At 43.8% G+C, this 15,121-nt stretch overlaps 1 protein-coding gene across 2 annotated transcripts in view; it reads left to right on the plus strand.

The window, feature by feature from the left end:
- Positions 1-15,091, plus strand: part of WSCD1 (WSC domain containing 1) — a 53,885-nt gene extending 38,794 nt beyond the window's left edge. For both annotated transcript variants that reach the window (XM_025210830.1, XM_006016111.3), the window contains 4 exons: positions 5,662-5,839; positions 8,277-8,441; positions 11,730-11,930; positions 13,173-15,091. In XM_025210830.1, coding sequence (XP_025066615.1) covers positions 5,662-5,839; positions 8,277-8,441; positions 11,730-11,930; positions 13,173-13,525 — 897 coding nt within the window. In that variant the 3' untranslated portion in view covers positions 13,526-15,091. The remainder of the gene's footprint in view (positions 1-5,661; positions 5,840-8,276; positions 8,442-11,729; positions 11,931-13,172) is intronic.
- The last annotated feature ends 30 nt before the right edge of the window (positions 15,092-15,121 follow it).

Here is a 15,121-nt window from a genome sequence, read left to right on the forward strand (position 1 = left end):
CTTTCCTGCCTATGCAGGGGGTCGGACTCAATGATCTACTGAGGTCCCTTCCGACCCTAACATCTATGAATCCTAGTGAAGCAGCTACTGAAGGTCACCAAGAGACAAAATGCTTTATCCCCAGCAGCTTCTCTAAGGAAAAGAACAAAGATGATGGGGGATGTATTCTCCATTTCATATAGTAGAAGCACCAGTGCTTGCTTAGAATAGGATACTCCGGGTAGGAGCATAGAACCTTCTATAGCCATTCTGCTTGTTAGTTAATTTATACACATGCATAAAGAGAATGCATAACTTCCCCCTCAACCACAGGCCCTAGCCCAGAAAGGACATTTCATTAAAACAAAACTTGAGAATGGCTTCTCCCTGCATCTTGGTTTGGATCTAAGGTTTGACTAAACAGTTTTTACCCTTCTCTTCCCCATCGTGGGTTTAAAGTCTCTAATAAACACGTATGCTCATTTTCCCAATTCAGCCTGCCTGTCTAGTAGGGTTGTGCAAAGTGGGCCCTATTTGATTCAGATTCAACCCAAATCAGGGACAGTGATTTGATTCGTTGATTCAGATCGCTGTCCTTGATTCGATTCGGCCGAATCTGAATCTGAAGATTTGATGCCGATTCGGAGAATCAGCGATTCGGACATAGACACAGCTTTAAAAGTTTTTTCTACATACTTCGAGGTACCAGTGGCTTGCGAACGCTGCAATGTTGGGGCAGATGGAGTGTCCCACAGGAGTGCAGGGGGGAAGGGCCCCTGCATGTTCGGCGCTAAATCAGGAAGCGGACTGGAAATTCTTCCAGTTCACTTCCAGGTCTTCCGGGGAGCATGCAGGGCCTCCCCCCTCCCCCCTGGTGCTTCCCCAAACCCAGGAGGCAACAGTAACTGAGCCGGGGGGCAGCACACTCTCCAGCAGGCCCAGAAGTGGACCGGAAGTGTTTCTGGTCCACTTCTGGGTCTGCTGCCGAGTGCACTGGGGAGCCCCCACCCATGCTCCTGTGGGACACCCCATGCGCCCCAACATCACAGCATTCACGAGCCACCTGGTACCTAGAGGTATGTAGAAAAAACATTTAAAGCTGTGTCTTTGTCTGAATCGTCGATTCTTTCCAAATCAGTTTGGAGGGTTCCGATTCGGTTCGGAGGGATTAAAGGTTCCTTCGATTCAAGTTGGATTCATAGATTCAGCCACCAAATCAGGCCAGATCAAATCAGGGACCAAAACTTGGCACAGGCCTACTGTCTGATAAGCAAAGCAAGTACAGGCATGCCTTCGATTATCTCATGATTTCTATACCTTCTTTGCGGAGGCAAGAACCCAGCATAGAACGGGCAAGACTTCAGGCTATGTCACAAAATACCAACACCCAGCAATGAAGAGAAATCACTATGGAAGTCTGTGGAGCCACATCACTACAAAATTGGTCTAAGTGAGATCTGAAGCAGACATCTCATGGCTTAAACACAGCCTCATTTTTTACTCCCCTGAACCTGGCGTGGTCACTTACAAGGCCACGAGGCTGTAAAACAGTATGAAGCTCATAATACAAGCATTTCACACATTGGTAAAAATGGGGTTGCACATGAGGCAAGGCAACAGAGAATCAAGTTTCTTTACTAGGTCTGCCTACAAATGGACCCGTCTCAGAGTCAGGTTTTTCTAGAGCTGCATTACTCAGAAAATGGCGATATTTTATTCCAGTTTGAACATGGGGGGAGAGGAAGTTTATGAATTTACCAGCAGAAAAACACTGATATGTAGCAAAGTAGGGGGAGGACCCTCTCTGTGCAGATAGAAGCAGGACAATTTTGCCCTTGGATCAAATCTGTAAATACTTTTTGACAATCTCATATCGTACTCAGTAAGCAAATGTTGGTTGTTTGGGCACAGATGGCGCACATGTTGTATTTGACTCCTTATCAGAGGATGAGCACATGGGGGAGAGCGAGAGATAAACCACTCGGCAGTCTTGTCACGCGCTTCTAGACTCAAGAAGATTTTTAAAGGCCTTTTTTAAAAATGTTAAGATCATGGCAGCTTAGCAAGCCACTGCAACAGAACTGGTGGAATTCAGCCCTGTGTATGCTCCACCAACCCTCTTAGCTTCTTCCAAACCCTCTGTTATTGCCATTTAGCTTCTCCCATATGTGCACACACCTCCCACACCCACACAATTCCATGCAAATAGTTATCCATGAATAATTGAGTGTTCAGTTTGTTAACACTTAAAAAAAACATTGTTTTAGGTTGGAAAAATATTCAACATGAACTACAATGCCTCAATCATCATTTTTTTTCTTTTTTTTTTTTAATCTTTTTCAGGTAAGAGAAGAACATTTAAAAATATTTAAATTGTTTCATGGAAAATACAAACATTAAAACATCACATCCCAAAAATGTTTATAAATACTCTGACATTTTCAAGTTGTGGGTTTGTTTGTTTTTTTTGACATGGACAATTCCAAAAATGGTCAGAAAAAAAATATATGTATCGTTTTAGGGATTATATTGTCCTAAATACATTGTTCTGAAAGATTATAACATTTAAGCTGCCCACAGTTAAACATCACTGGCTCTGTGCAGTGAAGTGAGTTGGTCTTGTTCCATTTTTGTTTAGCAAGTTAAATGCAATTATCTGAGCAGTGGGAGAGCATAAGGAAAAGTCAACTTTGATTTTAATTTTTAATCAAATTCAAACTATTATTTTTAAATCTAAAATAAGAAAAGGATCCTTTTTGATGATACGCAAGACCCAATTCTAATCTCACCCAGCCAAGCGTAAGAAATGGACATTTTTACAAGCTGTCAGAAGCAGAACAGATGATGTGAACTGTTTCTCTTCCCACAGTTACCCCGGGGTAGCTGAAGCTAAGCCAGGACAAGTTAGACTTGTTTCATTCTGGGCTAAACTAAAGTTCAGGGATGCACTAAAACCACAGCATAAGGAGGCCCCATTTCAAGTGTGGTTCCCATATCTAGGTACCAGGCACCATAAAAGCAAACACTGCATGCACCTGGAAAAAACCAAGAGGTTATTATGATTAGGATGAGTATACAGGGACAAAGCACTGTCCTCCATTATCCTTATCATATCCCTGTAACACCAGGAATATTGTTGTGCCTATGGTACTGCAGACCCCCCCACACTGGTTCTGCAATCCCTGGCAGTAGCTCACGTGGGCTGTTACTTTGATTCTTTTAAGGATTGTTAAAAAGGCAACATCAAGAAACGCGCCCAATATTCTGCACCAAACTGCTCGGTTTTGTATTTAAATGACTGCTTATTATGCAGCAGCCTTGGGGACTCCTTCCCAAAAGATATGCAAAACACCTCTTGGAAAACACTGTTGTTCTCCAATGTGAGAATGAATCAGACTATGAAAGGTTCCTTCTTTGTGGTCTTGGATTGTTCCTGTAAGTAGCTTTAGCACTTAATCTGGTCCCCCTGCTTTCCCCCAATCCTTTTTCCTGAAAATGGAATTCTTGCAGTCCAAGGCTTCTTCCACACAGGCTGCATTAACATTAACCCGAGCCATGATGCTTTGTATCAACTGATGATGTGAGATTGGCTTTAAAAATGCCACAGGTGGATGCCTTTCTAAAAGCTGCATGTTGTATTTCAGTATCAAGTTATTGCGATTAGGGTTGTTGACTTCTACAAAGAATACCTTATTTACTTGAATAGAAGACAACCCCCCCCGCCCAAAATTGAATTCTATGTATGGAAAATTCATAAATTGTTATAATTTCTCAGGTACAGAATCTAATTATTGGAGGTTTACCTTGATTTTTTCCCCCTCCCACTGCTATAGCAGGGGAAAATAGATCTGGGGGTCTTTACTTTCTGCTTCCCCCCAAGTTTTTTTCCCCTGGCAGCCCATTCCCCCTCTCTTTACTGTCAAACCCTGCTCTCCCTAAGCAGGTGGAAGTGAGGAGCAAATCTGAAAACACAGTCCTTGAAATGTAACGTGGCTATAGCAATGTGCATATGCTACCCATGCACTTAGCTTACCCACAATTGATGCATGTTACTTTTTTTGAAACTGCTGCAAATTCTCACACAGGTACTCCAAAACGACACTTTTGAGCAGCACTTTGGCACTTACATGTATGTAGTAGAAACTACGCATGATATTGGGCCAAAGCCAAAGGTTCGTGATTTACTACATAGTTCACTGAGCTGGGTCCCACCAGAGTCAGCAGCATGGCAAGCCATGGTGACCTCACAGCTCAGTACTTCTTAGTAGGTGTGCGCAATCCAGTTACCCCCTACTAAGGATGCATGTGCTAATTAGCCCCCACTCACAACTGGAATTGGGTGCTCTTGTCAAGTCCTGGGATTCTCCAAAAATGTATATGCAGATAAGGCGCACGTCAACTTGGTTCGGCTTCACCTCAATGAGGCTGAGGCCCTTCTAATTCTATGGGCCAAGCTGAGCAAAGGGCCAACAGGGGGATTATGGGTGAACTGTGTGCAATTTTGTGGCTCACCATGGTTGGAAAACAAATCAGCAGCGAGGGGGACTGTGCTTAAACAGGCACTACCATGTGGCTTATTCAGATGGGCTGCACTAATCTATCCTTGTGGTCCCTCCCCGCTGCTGGAGCCTAGTAGAGGCATCTGAATCCTGAGTCCTGTGGGCTTGGGCCTGCATGTAGGATGCCTCCCAATGGATTTGTGAGTATCTGAAATCCCAGGATGAGAGTCTGAGATGGAGGATGCTTGCTGGTTATAGCACCACACATGGTGTTTAGAATGATTGAGTTCTTTCTACTCAATCTATACAGTTTTTGACAATTGTATTCTACTCAGTCAGTATGATTTGGAACTGATTTAGCTCATTTGACTTGGAACATGAAATATATTATTAAAAAAAAAAATTAGGTTCTCATCAGCATCTTGGCCTTTCAGGCTAAGATCACACGTAGCATTTTTAGCACCAAGAAGGTGTCAGGGCTGGCTCAGGCCCTCCCAATACTGGCCTGGTATTGCAATACTCCAGACTTAGCGCCAGTTCCATGCAGAGGAAACACCTGACCATTGTTTTTAAGGGCCACAAAAAAAAAATTCCCCATCAGCATGTCTGCCCTATGTGGACCATGTGTTTTAGAGTCATGCTCAGTGTTGGCTCCATTTAATCAGCTTCATAGTTGATTTCCATTGCTGAGCACATGGTGCTTTTGGCAGAAGCTTAATGTTAGACATTGTATGTAGTGCGATTTCTTTGTATGCATTATAAGATAAGGGAAAACTACGTCTTGTATTTATTAATTATAAGAGGAGGGAAGACTATGTCTTGTATTTGAGTAAATATGGTAATTTCCTCTACTGCAGAAGTGACTGGGTGGAATTGTAAGGCCTAGGTTCTGTAAAATGTCAGAGCAGACGACCACAATAGTCCTTTCTGGCCTTAAATGTTATAGCAAACAGGACTGGAAAATGTTTCAGTGGAAAATTTTCAACAAGTGCATGTTTCAGAAAAAAGCCACTGCACGATATGGGCTCCAGCTCCAAGCCCACGTGAAAAACAATACGCAATCGTTCCTTCTAGTTCCCTTCCAAAGATGTATGTTTGCTCCTACATTAACAGCATTCTCTGAAGATTGTTGCTGTTGTGGCATTTACATAGCTAACCATTTTTTCCCCCACCCCCTCAATAGGAATTTCCCCTGGCAGTCGTCAGCGGGCCAGAATGCTACTGCGGATACCCCACCACACACTTCACACTTCACGACAGCATGGACAGGCTGTTCTGTAGTAGGCTGCAGAATATCAGCAGCACAGTCAAAGTGCCAAGAGAGGAAAATTATTGTCATGTCTACCAGACTCCAGTGCAAGGTAAAAGCTGTAACCAGTCAGTTCCTTACTGGGTGTAGATCCATGAAGTCAATAAAAACTACGCTCATATATACCAACTGGTCATAGAGGGGGTTAGCCAGAAAATTTCTGCCTACCTCTTTCTAAATTATCCTTGTAGTTTCCGTAGCACGTGGTGACCATTTTTTTACCCTTGGCCAAACTGTTTTGTGGCTTTATCATGAGCTGCTGAAAAAAAGCTTCTGTTTTCTGTCTTAGCGATGGCTTCATTTCAGTGCCAGGAAAAGCGTTTCCTGAATGTATGGTTTTGAAATGCTTTAAGGTCTTTGCCATTTTCTCCCACCTTGTTCTTCCTTGTCATGTCCGCACAGTTACTGATGACATTATTCTCCCTTCCTCATTGTGGTTCCAAGGGCTCCAATTTCTCTGGTTTTTAGTGGGCGATTCCCTTCAGCACCTCCCTTCCCTCTCTTCACCAGCTTCTCTGGGTCCTGTCCATGGTCCTGTACACACAGTAGCCTTAGAGGTAGATGAGAACAGGTGGTTGGAGGTGCCTGATTTAAGTAGCCTTAGAATGGTTTGCTATTGAGAAAATACTGAAAACCTACCGTCTGAAGAAAAAAAAAAAATCGGGACCCATTTAAGGCATCTTGGGCTGAGTACCTAAGTAGCGAGGCACCCAAACTAACTGGTTCAATTGAAAATTTCAGCCATCTCTTTCCAAGCGGTGTGCTTCGATTTCATGGTTTCATCCACTGCCCCTTTCTTCTGTCTGTCCCAAACTCACAGAAGCAAATAGCACCAATGAACTGCCTCTTCAAACTCATTCTCTCCAAAATCCAAATGCTTACCCTCTCGCATCAATTCACTCCTTTGCTTTAGCTCCCTGTTCACACTGAAAAGTCACTAAACTCATACCCTCACGTCACAATCTCTGGTATATTTAACTCTTCATTCATTTGCCCTCTCCCCAATTTCTCATATCAGCTCCACCACTTCATCACTGCCAAAATCTGACCTTCCTAGCTTTCATTGCTACTAAAATTGCTGTCTCTTGGCTCATCTTCTACCTAGATTTTTATGAATCCCTCAAGGCCCCTTGCTTTAAGCTTCAATGACTTGCACCAGTTGAAGTTTTAAGTCAATGGAAGATCCCTACTTACATCATCTGATGATTTGGCCCTCTCTCAGATTCAAGGAAAGGCTGTAGGTAGAATCTAAGCAGAAGAATTTTTTTTCCCCCATGAGCTTTCCAGCATTTCCTGCTTCCACTTAGGCTGGAAATAAAAGAAGAGCAGACACCCTCATAGCATTCTAGCACTTTATAGCCTTGGCTTGATCCCAGGCATTAATAAGAATGTGCTTCAAAAATAGAAAAGTAGTCAAAAAATGTAAATCCATTTTCCACATTCTTTTTGAATTTTCACTAAAGATAAAGTTGGTTCTCATTTCTTGCTGTATATTTCTTATCACTAGGGTGACCGTAATAATTTGAAGGAAATCTGGGATGTGGAGTGGGGCCGGGCAGGACAGGACAGTGCAGCATGGCATGTGTACATACACCTTCCCCCCGCCCCAGCTCCCAAGAGCAGGGTGGGGAAGATCAATCACACGCAGCCCCAACCCACCCAAAGCTCCTAGGAGCAGGGCTGGGCAATGACCCTGCAGTTCCTTTTCCCTCACTCTACTGGGCCAGAGACTCCACTCACAGCCCAACAGAGTCCAGATCAGGGATCAGCTCATTGGTTGGCCTCCCTAGAGAAAACTGAACTTTCCTATCAACTTTTTTGACCAATCCAGGACTTTCATATCAATTTTTTTCCAGTGATGGACACAGAGACAGCTTCTGAAATCTGGGACTGTCCCAGCCAATCCAGGACATATGGTTACCTTACAATTTCAATTTCTAATGGTGTCTAAAATACCACGGTTAGGATTCTCAAAGGCATCTATGGAAATTAGGTGCTTAATGCTAACTGGAAATAAATGCGAGTTGCATGCTTAACGAACACAGCCCCTTTTAAAAATCACATAGAAGAGGTTTAACTGAATTCCAGTTCATTTCAGAAGGAGGCACTCCCTATAAAGCTTTTGATTTGCAGGGATAATGGCACCTTCAGGCTTTCAGTGAAGAGCCAGCCTGCCAGGCAAATAGCTGTTAACAAACAATCATGAAGGAGCTTTTACCTCAACTTGTTGGCAAGTACAACAGTTTGCCACAGTTCTTCTAACAAAGTGTTGCTTAACACAAAGCCAATGAAAACCTGTAGTAAGAATAATCTCTTCGGCCTCTTAAAGCTGAATTAATTTTTGGAAGTAGCTGAATCACTGCTGAACTCAAATTAATATCCTCTGCTATAAACGGGAAAATGAAGCAGCAACCCAGGTAATCAATAGCTCTCAGTAAAATTACTAAGAGGACACCATGCTAACACTGAAATACATTTTGTGTTTACAGACACCCGATGCACAGACAGGAAGTTCCTGACAACCAAATCCAAAGTGTTTGTTGCTCTGTCAAGTTTTCCTGGGGCTGGGAATACGTGGGCTCGTCATCTAATAGAACATGCCACGGGATTCTACACTGGAAGCTATTACTTTGATGGGACCCTGTATAACAAAGGTATTGTTGTCAGAGAGGTGCAACAACAAAAGTCAGTTTTAATACACAAATCTTATTGGACCATGTACAAGCATTACATTTCTATTGGGAAAAACACCATTCTCCTGGTAGAAATAAGAAGCCAACAAGCATTCACTGAATTTCTCCCAGGGAAAAAAGTGCCTCTTCTGGCAGAAGATCTTCCAGGTTTCAACTAGGTCTTGTGAAAGAATTTCTGCTCCCTGACTCTTGCCCAAACCAAGGACTGCCTAAGTTTGGGGAAGGTGCTGAGGGATTTGCCCCACAACTCCTTGCCTTTTCCCCAAACTTGGTAGTTCCTGGTTTAGGGAAGAGGTGGGGGGCTCTGCTGGCCCCTATGGCTTTCCATTGCTGTCCCAGCCACCTAGCTGGGCAGCAGGGGTGGGTACTGCATCACTTGGGGACTGGGAATTGGGCTAAGGGAGGCTACCCCCAAACCCAGCTCCTGGTCCCAAGCTTCAGATACCACCCTTGCCATCCAGCTAGGCAGTGGGGCAGGGACTACAAAGCCCAGCAATCAGGAATCAGGCTTGGGGAGGTTGTCCCCAAAGCCAGCTTCTGGGCTTCAAATGCCACCCCTGACACCTCGCTGGGCAGTGGAAGTGAGGATTTCAAATCCCCAGGGGCTGGAAACCAGGGCCAGGGCTGCTATCCTCACCCCAGTTCACCACCCCACAGGTTTTAAATGCTGTGTGGGCTGCTCAGCTGGGTGGTGCATGCAGTGATTTAAAAGCTGGGAAGCCAGGACCCAGGGTGAGGAAAGCTGTCCCTAGCCCTGCTTCTCTGTGCCTCTGGCTTTAAATTACCCCAAGGACAGCCCATCTGGGCTGCAGACAAGGTGATTTAAAACCTGGGGGGCTGCCTATTGACGACTCGCCTCCTTTCCAGGCAGGGAAGAGGACAGACTGTCCTCTGGAGGGCTGACCTATGAGCAGAAATAGCCCAGGAAGCAGCCTTGTAGTGCCTCCTGGCTGAAGACCCCACCTGTTTAGCGCTCTAGCTAGGGGACCAGAGCACATGTATGCTTCAGTTTTGGAGAAATTCTTGCCATTAAAAATGAATTCTTGTATGTGGCCTTGTTCTGACACTTTTGTTTGGAGTGAATAAGATTATCATTACTCATAAACATACTTGATAAAAATTAAATCTCACACAATGTAGCATAAAGAGAGACTGGTTGAATAGAATACAAAAAAAAAAAAAAAAAAAAAAGCGCTGATTCTTGAGTATTTTCCTGAATACTCGCTCCGATTTGTGAAATCAAAAATAGATTCTCAAGTGAGCATACTGTTTCCACCACTGGAGAAGGCAAGGTAGAGATGTAGATTAACTGAATCAGAGATGCATGAGCTTCCAAGAGCAAGACTTCCCTTTGATTGATGCTAACCATGATGGAAATTAACCCGTCTTTTTTTCATCACTGTTGGCTTTTCCTCGCATGCGCGCACACACAAGCTTTTTTAGTCCTTTCTTCAGATCTGGCCTATAAAAATACATTTTTAGCAAAACATTTGCTAAATTTGGGGATGAGATTTGAAGGCACCAAAGGATGTACAGTAAGATTTTCTAGAGCTGATTCATGATTTTGGGTATCTGCTAGAGAAACCTTGAAGAAAGCAGTAAACCTTTTTCTGAGGCTGGGGGAGCGGGGGAAAGAGAACAGGCTTTCCAAAAGACATCTCTGATTACCCAGAAACAGATGCACAATGATCACAACTTGCTCTTAAAAAAAAAATCTTGGCCTTAGGCACTTTAGTCCCATTTAAGTTGTTACTGCCTCCCTTGACACTCTCACAGGTAAGGTAAAGAAAAACAGTCTAGATGTAAGGCAAGTGCTTATCTAGTTTTATCATCATGTTCAAAGATTAGTCATCAATGCCTCAGTGTGTAACTGGGAGGAGGCATCAGAATTGTAGACAAGTAGGGCTGGAAAGGACTTCCAGAGGTCATCTAGTCCAACCCCCTGCCTCATGCAGGATCATCCCTATTGAAACCATCCTATACAAATCTGTTGGCTAACCTATTAGCAAGCCTACAAGAACTCTGACACAATGACCAATGTCCTCCTGCTGCAAAGGTTGTTAAAAGTCACTCAGAAAATCCAAGGAAGAGAGCCACCCCATTTCCCCCACCCCGCATGAGAGGAAGGTAAAACCTCCCACAATCTGTACCAATCTGACCCCATTGGGTACAATTCTTTCCTGACCACAAATATGGCAATTGACCTGTATCAGAGTGGAGGGGCAAGACCTTTTCACCAGGCACCTCTGCATTTAAGCCCCAATGGGAGCACTGGCACACATCCGTCAAAATCCCCAGCCCTGGCCGCAGCCAGCACCCAGTGTTTCCAAGCAAAGTTTAAAAAAAAACCCAACCAAAGAAAGCCTGACAACAGCAAGACAGGAAAATTCCCCCCAGCACCATGTGGCAACCAAGCAAAGACCAGAAGTATGAGAAACACTCATAATAGACCAGTGGCACAGCTATGCCTGGGTCATCCCAAGTAGGATTCCCCAAGGGTGATGACACCAATATGACTGGAGTAACAAATACTCTGGAGCACAGGATTAGGATTCAAAGGGACCTTGATAAATTGGTGAAATAATCCAACAGTAGTAGGATGAAATTCAAGAACAAATGCACAGCACTGGGGCTTTTTAGTTTAGAAAAGACTGGGAGTGGGGAACTGGATGATAGTTGTCAAATACAAAAAGGATTGTTATAAAGAGGATGGACAATAATATTTTCTTTGTCCACAGTGGACAGAATTGGTCACATCAGTCTTAAACTAAAACAAGGGAATTTTTGGTTGGGTATTAGGAATAACCTTCTAACTACAAGGGTAGTTAGGTGCTGGAGCAGATAAACAGATAGAGGGGCTGTCAAGTTTTTAAGTGCAACTTAGATAAATTCACTCCCAGGATGGCTTAGGCTGGGATGCAGGAACTGGACTAGATGACCTCCTGAAGTCCCTTTCCGCCCTATGTTTGTATGTTTAGGTATTAATTTTGAGGCAGCAGAAAGGTGGTCCTGATATGGCATAGGATATTACTGTGGCAGACAGCGAATCAAATAATAAGATGAACAGCTGGTCATCAAAAAAGCCAGGAACAGAGTCCAAACCTTCTGGGTCTCAGTCTGATGCCCTAGGTACAAAACCGCATCATCCCTCAGTTTCATCCAGATTTTGTACCATTCTAGATTCTGCTTTATAATGCACAACCTGGCCATGTTTTAAATCTGGTAACCTCGTGTTTTAAACAAAAACAGGCTTCAAAGGAGAAAAAGATCACTGGAGAAGCAGGAGGACTATCTGTGTGAAGACGCACGAAAGTGGCAAGCGAGAGATTGAAATGTTCGACTCTGCCATTTTGTTGATAAGGAACCCATACAAATCTCTCATGGCAGAATTCAATCGGAAGTACGCCGGCCACTTGGGATACGCCACAGACCAGAACTGGAAGAGCAAAGGTAACCTTCCACCTGTTGCTAACCAGCATCTACACTAGGCTTCAACCAAGCTACAAATGTAAGGTGCTGCTGGTGAAGGCCTGATATGAAGTCAGTGAGAGCTGCGGTTTGAATTGGGTCTTAAGCAGAGATAGGCCTCCACAACCCTCAGGTCTGAATTTTAGCAATCCTTTAGCAGCAAGCAACATGCCCTGTCACAGGACTCCCGCAACACTAAAGCTCTAGTAGAGACCATGGCATTTTACACCTTGGCAGAGGGAATTTCTCTTGGCATAGCATCTTTGTATTCAGCCCATTTCCTCAGCATCTGCGCTACGCAGACAATTTGCCCTTGCAGTAGTTAACAGCTGTGAACAAATCAATGTGAGGTTTCAAGGATATGGTAGAATCCGAGACTTTTCTGGGGGATATTTTAAAGCGCGTCATAGGTGCTGCTGTACTACAGGTAAATAAAGACCAGGGTACATGTGAAACCTGTGTTCATCGGCCACATGAAAAGATTTAATGAGCATGTGAGCATGTCATTCCCTTTTTGGTGCATGGCTGATGAACTGAATTATACAACACCCGTGTCCCCACAGAATACGCCGGTATTTTCAGACTTTGCCTCCTGTGCATCCCAAGCATTATAAATTAGGGATTGGCAAGCCACACAGGCTTTTTGGGGAGGGATCTTTGACATGGCCTCTATTCACCCTAAACCCATACATCCCCTACAATGAAAAGATTATTCATTTAAAACTAACCAACCACAAAAAGTATGTGACAAGAGGGAATTCCTTAAATTAAGGTCAAAAGGGCCGTTTTTTTTACTGCCGTTTCAAGCAAAAGAAAAGCTCTGATGATCCAATCACTCCCTGAAGTTTGTAGGGTCAAAAATTAGAGCAGGGGTGGGCAGCCTGCAGCACTGGGGCCACATGCGGCTCTTCAGAAGTTAATATGCATCTCCTTGAATCTTTGCACAAGCACACGGCGACCAGTTTCTGTTTGGTGGGTTTTGCACAAGCACACGGCGACCATTTGGAAGCTGGTCACTGTGTGCTTGTGCAAAGATTCAAGGAGACATATATTAGCTTCTGAAGAGCTGCATGTGGCTCCAGAGCCGCAGGTTGGCCACCCCTGAATTAGAGCTAATACTGTGGGACCGTTATTTTCCCCATCTTTGAGGAAAAAGTTTGAGAAAATAGTAGTAGTATGACTAAAATCATCTAATTTTCCCCCCATCTTTTCCCCAATGTTTAGAATGGCCAGACTTTGTAAACAGCTACGCATCATGGTGGGCCTCTCACGTCTTAGACTGGTTAAAATATGGAAAACATCTTCTTGTCATTCACTACGAAGACTTAAAACAGAACCTCATCCCCAAGCTGAAAGAAATGGTGGAATTTCTAAATGCGACCGTGACAGAGGACCGGCTGCTGTGTGTTGAAAACAACAGAGATGGGAATTTTAAGCGGTCAGGTGCTAGGCAGAAGGATTTTGAGCCATTCACCCAGGAAATGAAAAACCTTATCGACAGGTACATCCTGACAGTGGATGAAGCCTTGAAAGGAAGAAACTTCACAGGGCTGCCGAGAGAGTATGTTCCAAGATGATATCCCAACAGCACTTAGCCGTGCTTAAAATTAAAAAAAAAAAAAAAAAAAAAAAAAAAGACCAGAGCTTTATAGCAGCAAAAGCAAAGATGCTCATGGAGTCTGCTGAGGAATGCAAATTCTCTCCACTCTTGGATGTTCTTCAGGGGCACTAAGTGCTTCAAAAGGCAAGCAATGAAGGATGGAAATTGGGTTATAAACCAAGGCAAAAAGCTATTAGTGTCCGCCTGCGTGTCCTTCCCAATATAAATGGCTAAGAATTTAACAGTTGTGCGCTGCTAATTCTGGAAAAGGGTTCCTCCTTCTTATCCTTTCTGCCTACTAGCAATACCTGCCCAGAGTAGCTTGAGATTTTGCAGTATTTCAATTTGGTAATTCACATCTATGTAAGAAAAAAAAAATCCACAAAGTCTGCTAAATATTTTTATCCGATCATTTATGAAAATTAGTTGCTTTCTTCTTAGAAAAGGTCTTCCCTCTCCCCTTCTCCTAAATCCTTTTAGTCACCGTCCACTCCACCCTACAACCTCAAAATAGACTTGTGTTTGTATGATTTGTGTTGGGGAGCAGCAGGAAAAGAAATACATGTGCAGCAAACTCTTCTCTGGACAGACAAAGCTTTTGTAAGGCTTACTTTAAAAATCCATGCTTGGGCTGACCCGCTGACTTGTCAGAAGTTGCAGTGTTGCATGGTGGGCCTGCTTCAAGACTCACTTTGGGCTTTGATCACAATATAGGACCAACAAACATGCTGGAGGAGATATTACTGCAATCTAGCGGGGTGTGGGCAGGCCTTGTTTCTCTGGTTCACACGCTGAAGCCAGTTCTTCAGCCTTTAGTGTGTTGCCAAGTTTGAGCAAGACAGGTAAGAAGTCCTACCAGGAGGAAATGGGGATTTGCTGTAACAGGATGAAAAAAGCTCCATGATATCACCCTTTCAATACAGCCCCCAATATAAAGACAGACCTCAGGTTTGGCGAGGGCCTTATACATACCCTTAACAAGGTTGGGGAAGTGTGAACTTCTGTTACCGGTGAGTCTTATATCCAAGTCCAAAGTTTACTGCCTCCACCAGGTCTCCTCTCCGTGGGAGAATCAGGATGGGTCTGGTGAGCCAGTTGGTCTCAAAAGTGAGCCAGGACTCGTACAGTTCTGAAGAGTCAGGAACCTGCTTCGTTACAGGAAGGAGATTCGGAGAGGAGCCAAAATTAAGAGATTAAAAACCAGCCAAGTGTGAGAACTGGGGAATGGATCACAGATGGCCTTGAGGAGAACAGAGTCCTTTGAACAAGTGCAGCTGACAGGGACGGGGTGTGAAGAGGACTGCTTGGCATGCTGACATGCAGTATGCACACTGGTCTCTTAGGCAAAACATTTTTAAGGTAAAAGTCTCATCTACATGTCTAAGCTCTATAAAACAGAAAGATTAAGCTATTCATTACTTTCCTCAGGAGTCATCTCTAGCATTCTAGTGCTGTCATTTAGCATTAAAGGTGAAGTAACTTTCCTTCTGGGATAGTGGATAGTGTAGTTCCAGTGTGTAACAATGGTGGATGTACACTGAAAGGTGGATGGTGCTTTATTTTTTGTTCTTAA

Source organism: Alligator sinensis, unplaced genomic scaffold (genome assembly GCF_000455745.1).
Source record: "Alligator sinensis unplaced genomic scaffold, ASM45574v1 scaffold118_1, whole genome shotgun sequence".
NCBI lineage: Eukaryota > Metazoa > Chordata > Crocodylia > Alligatoridae > Alligator > Alligator sinensis.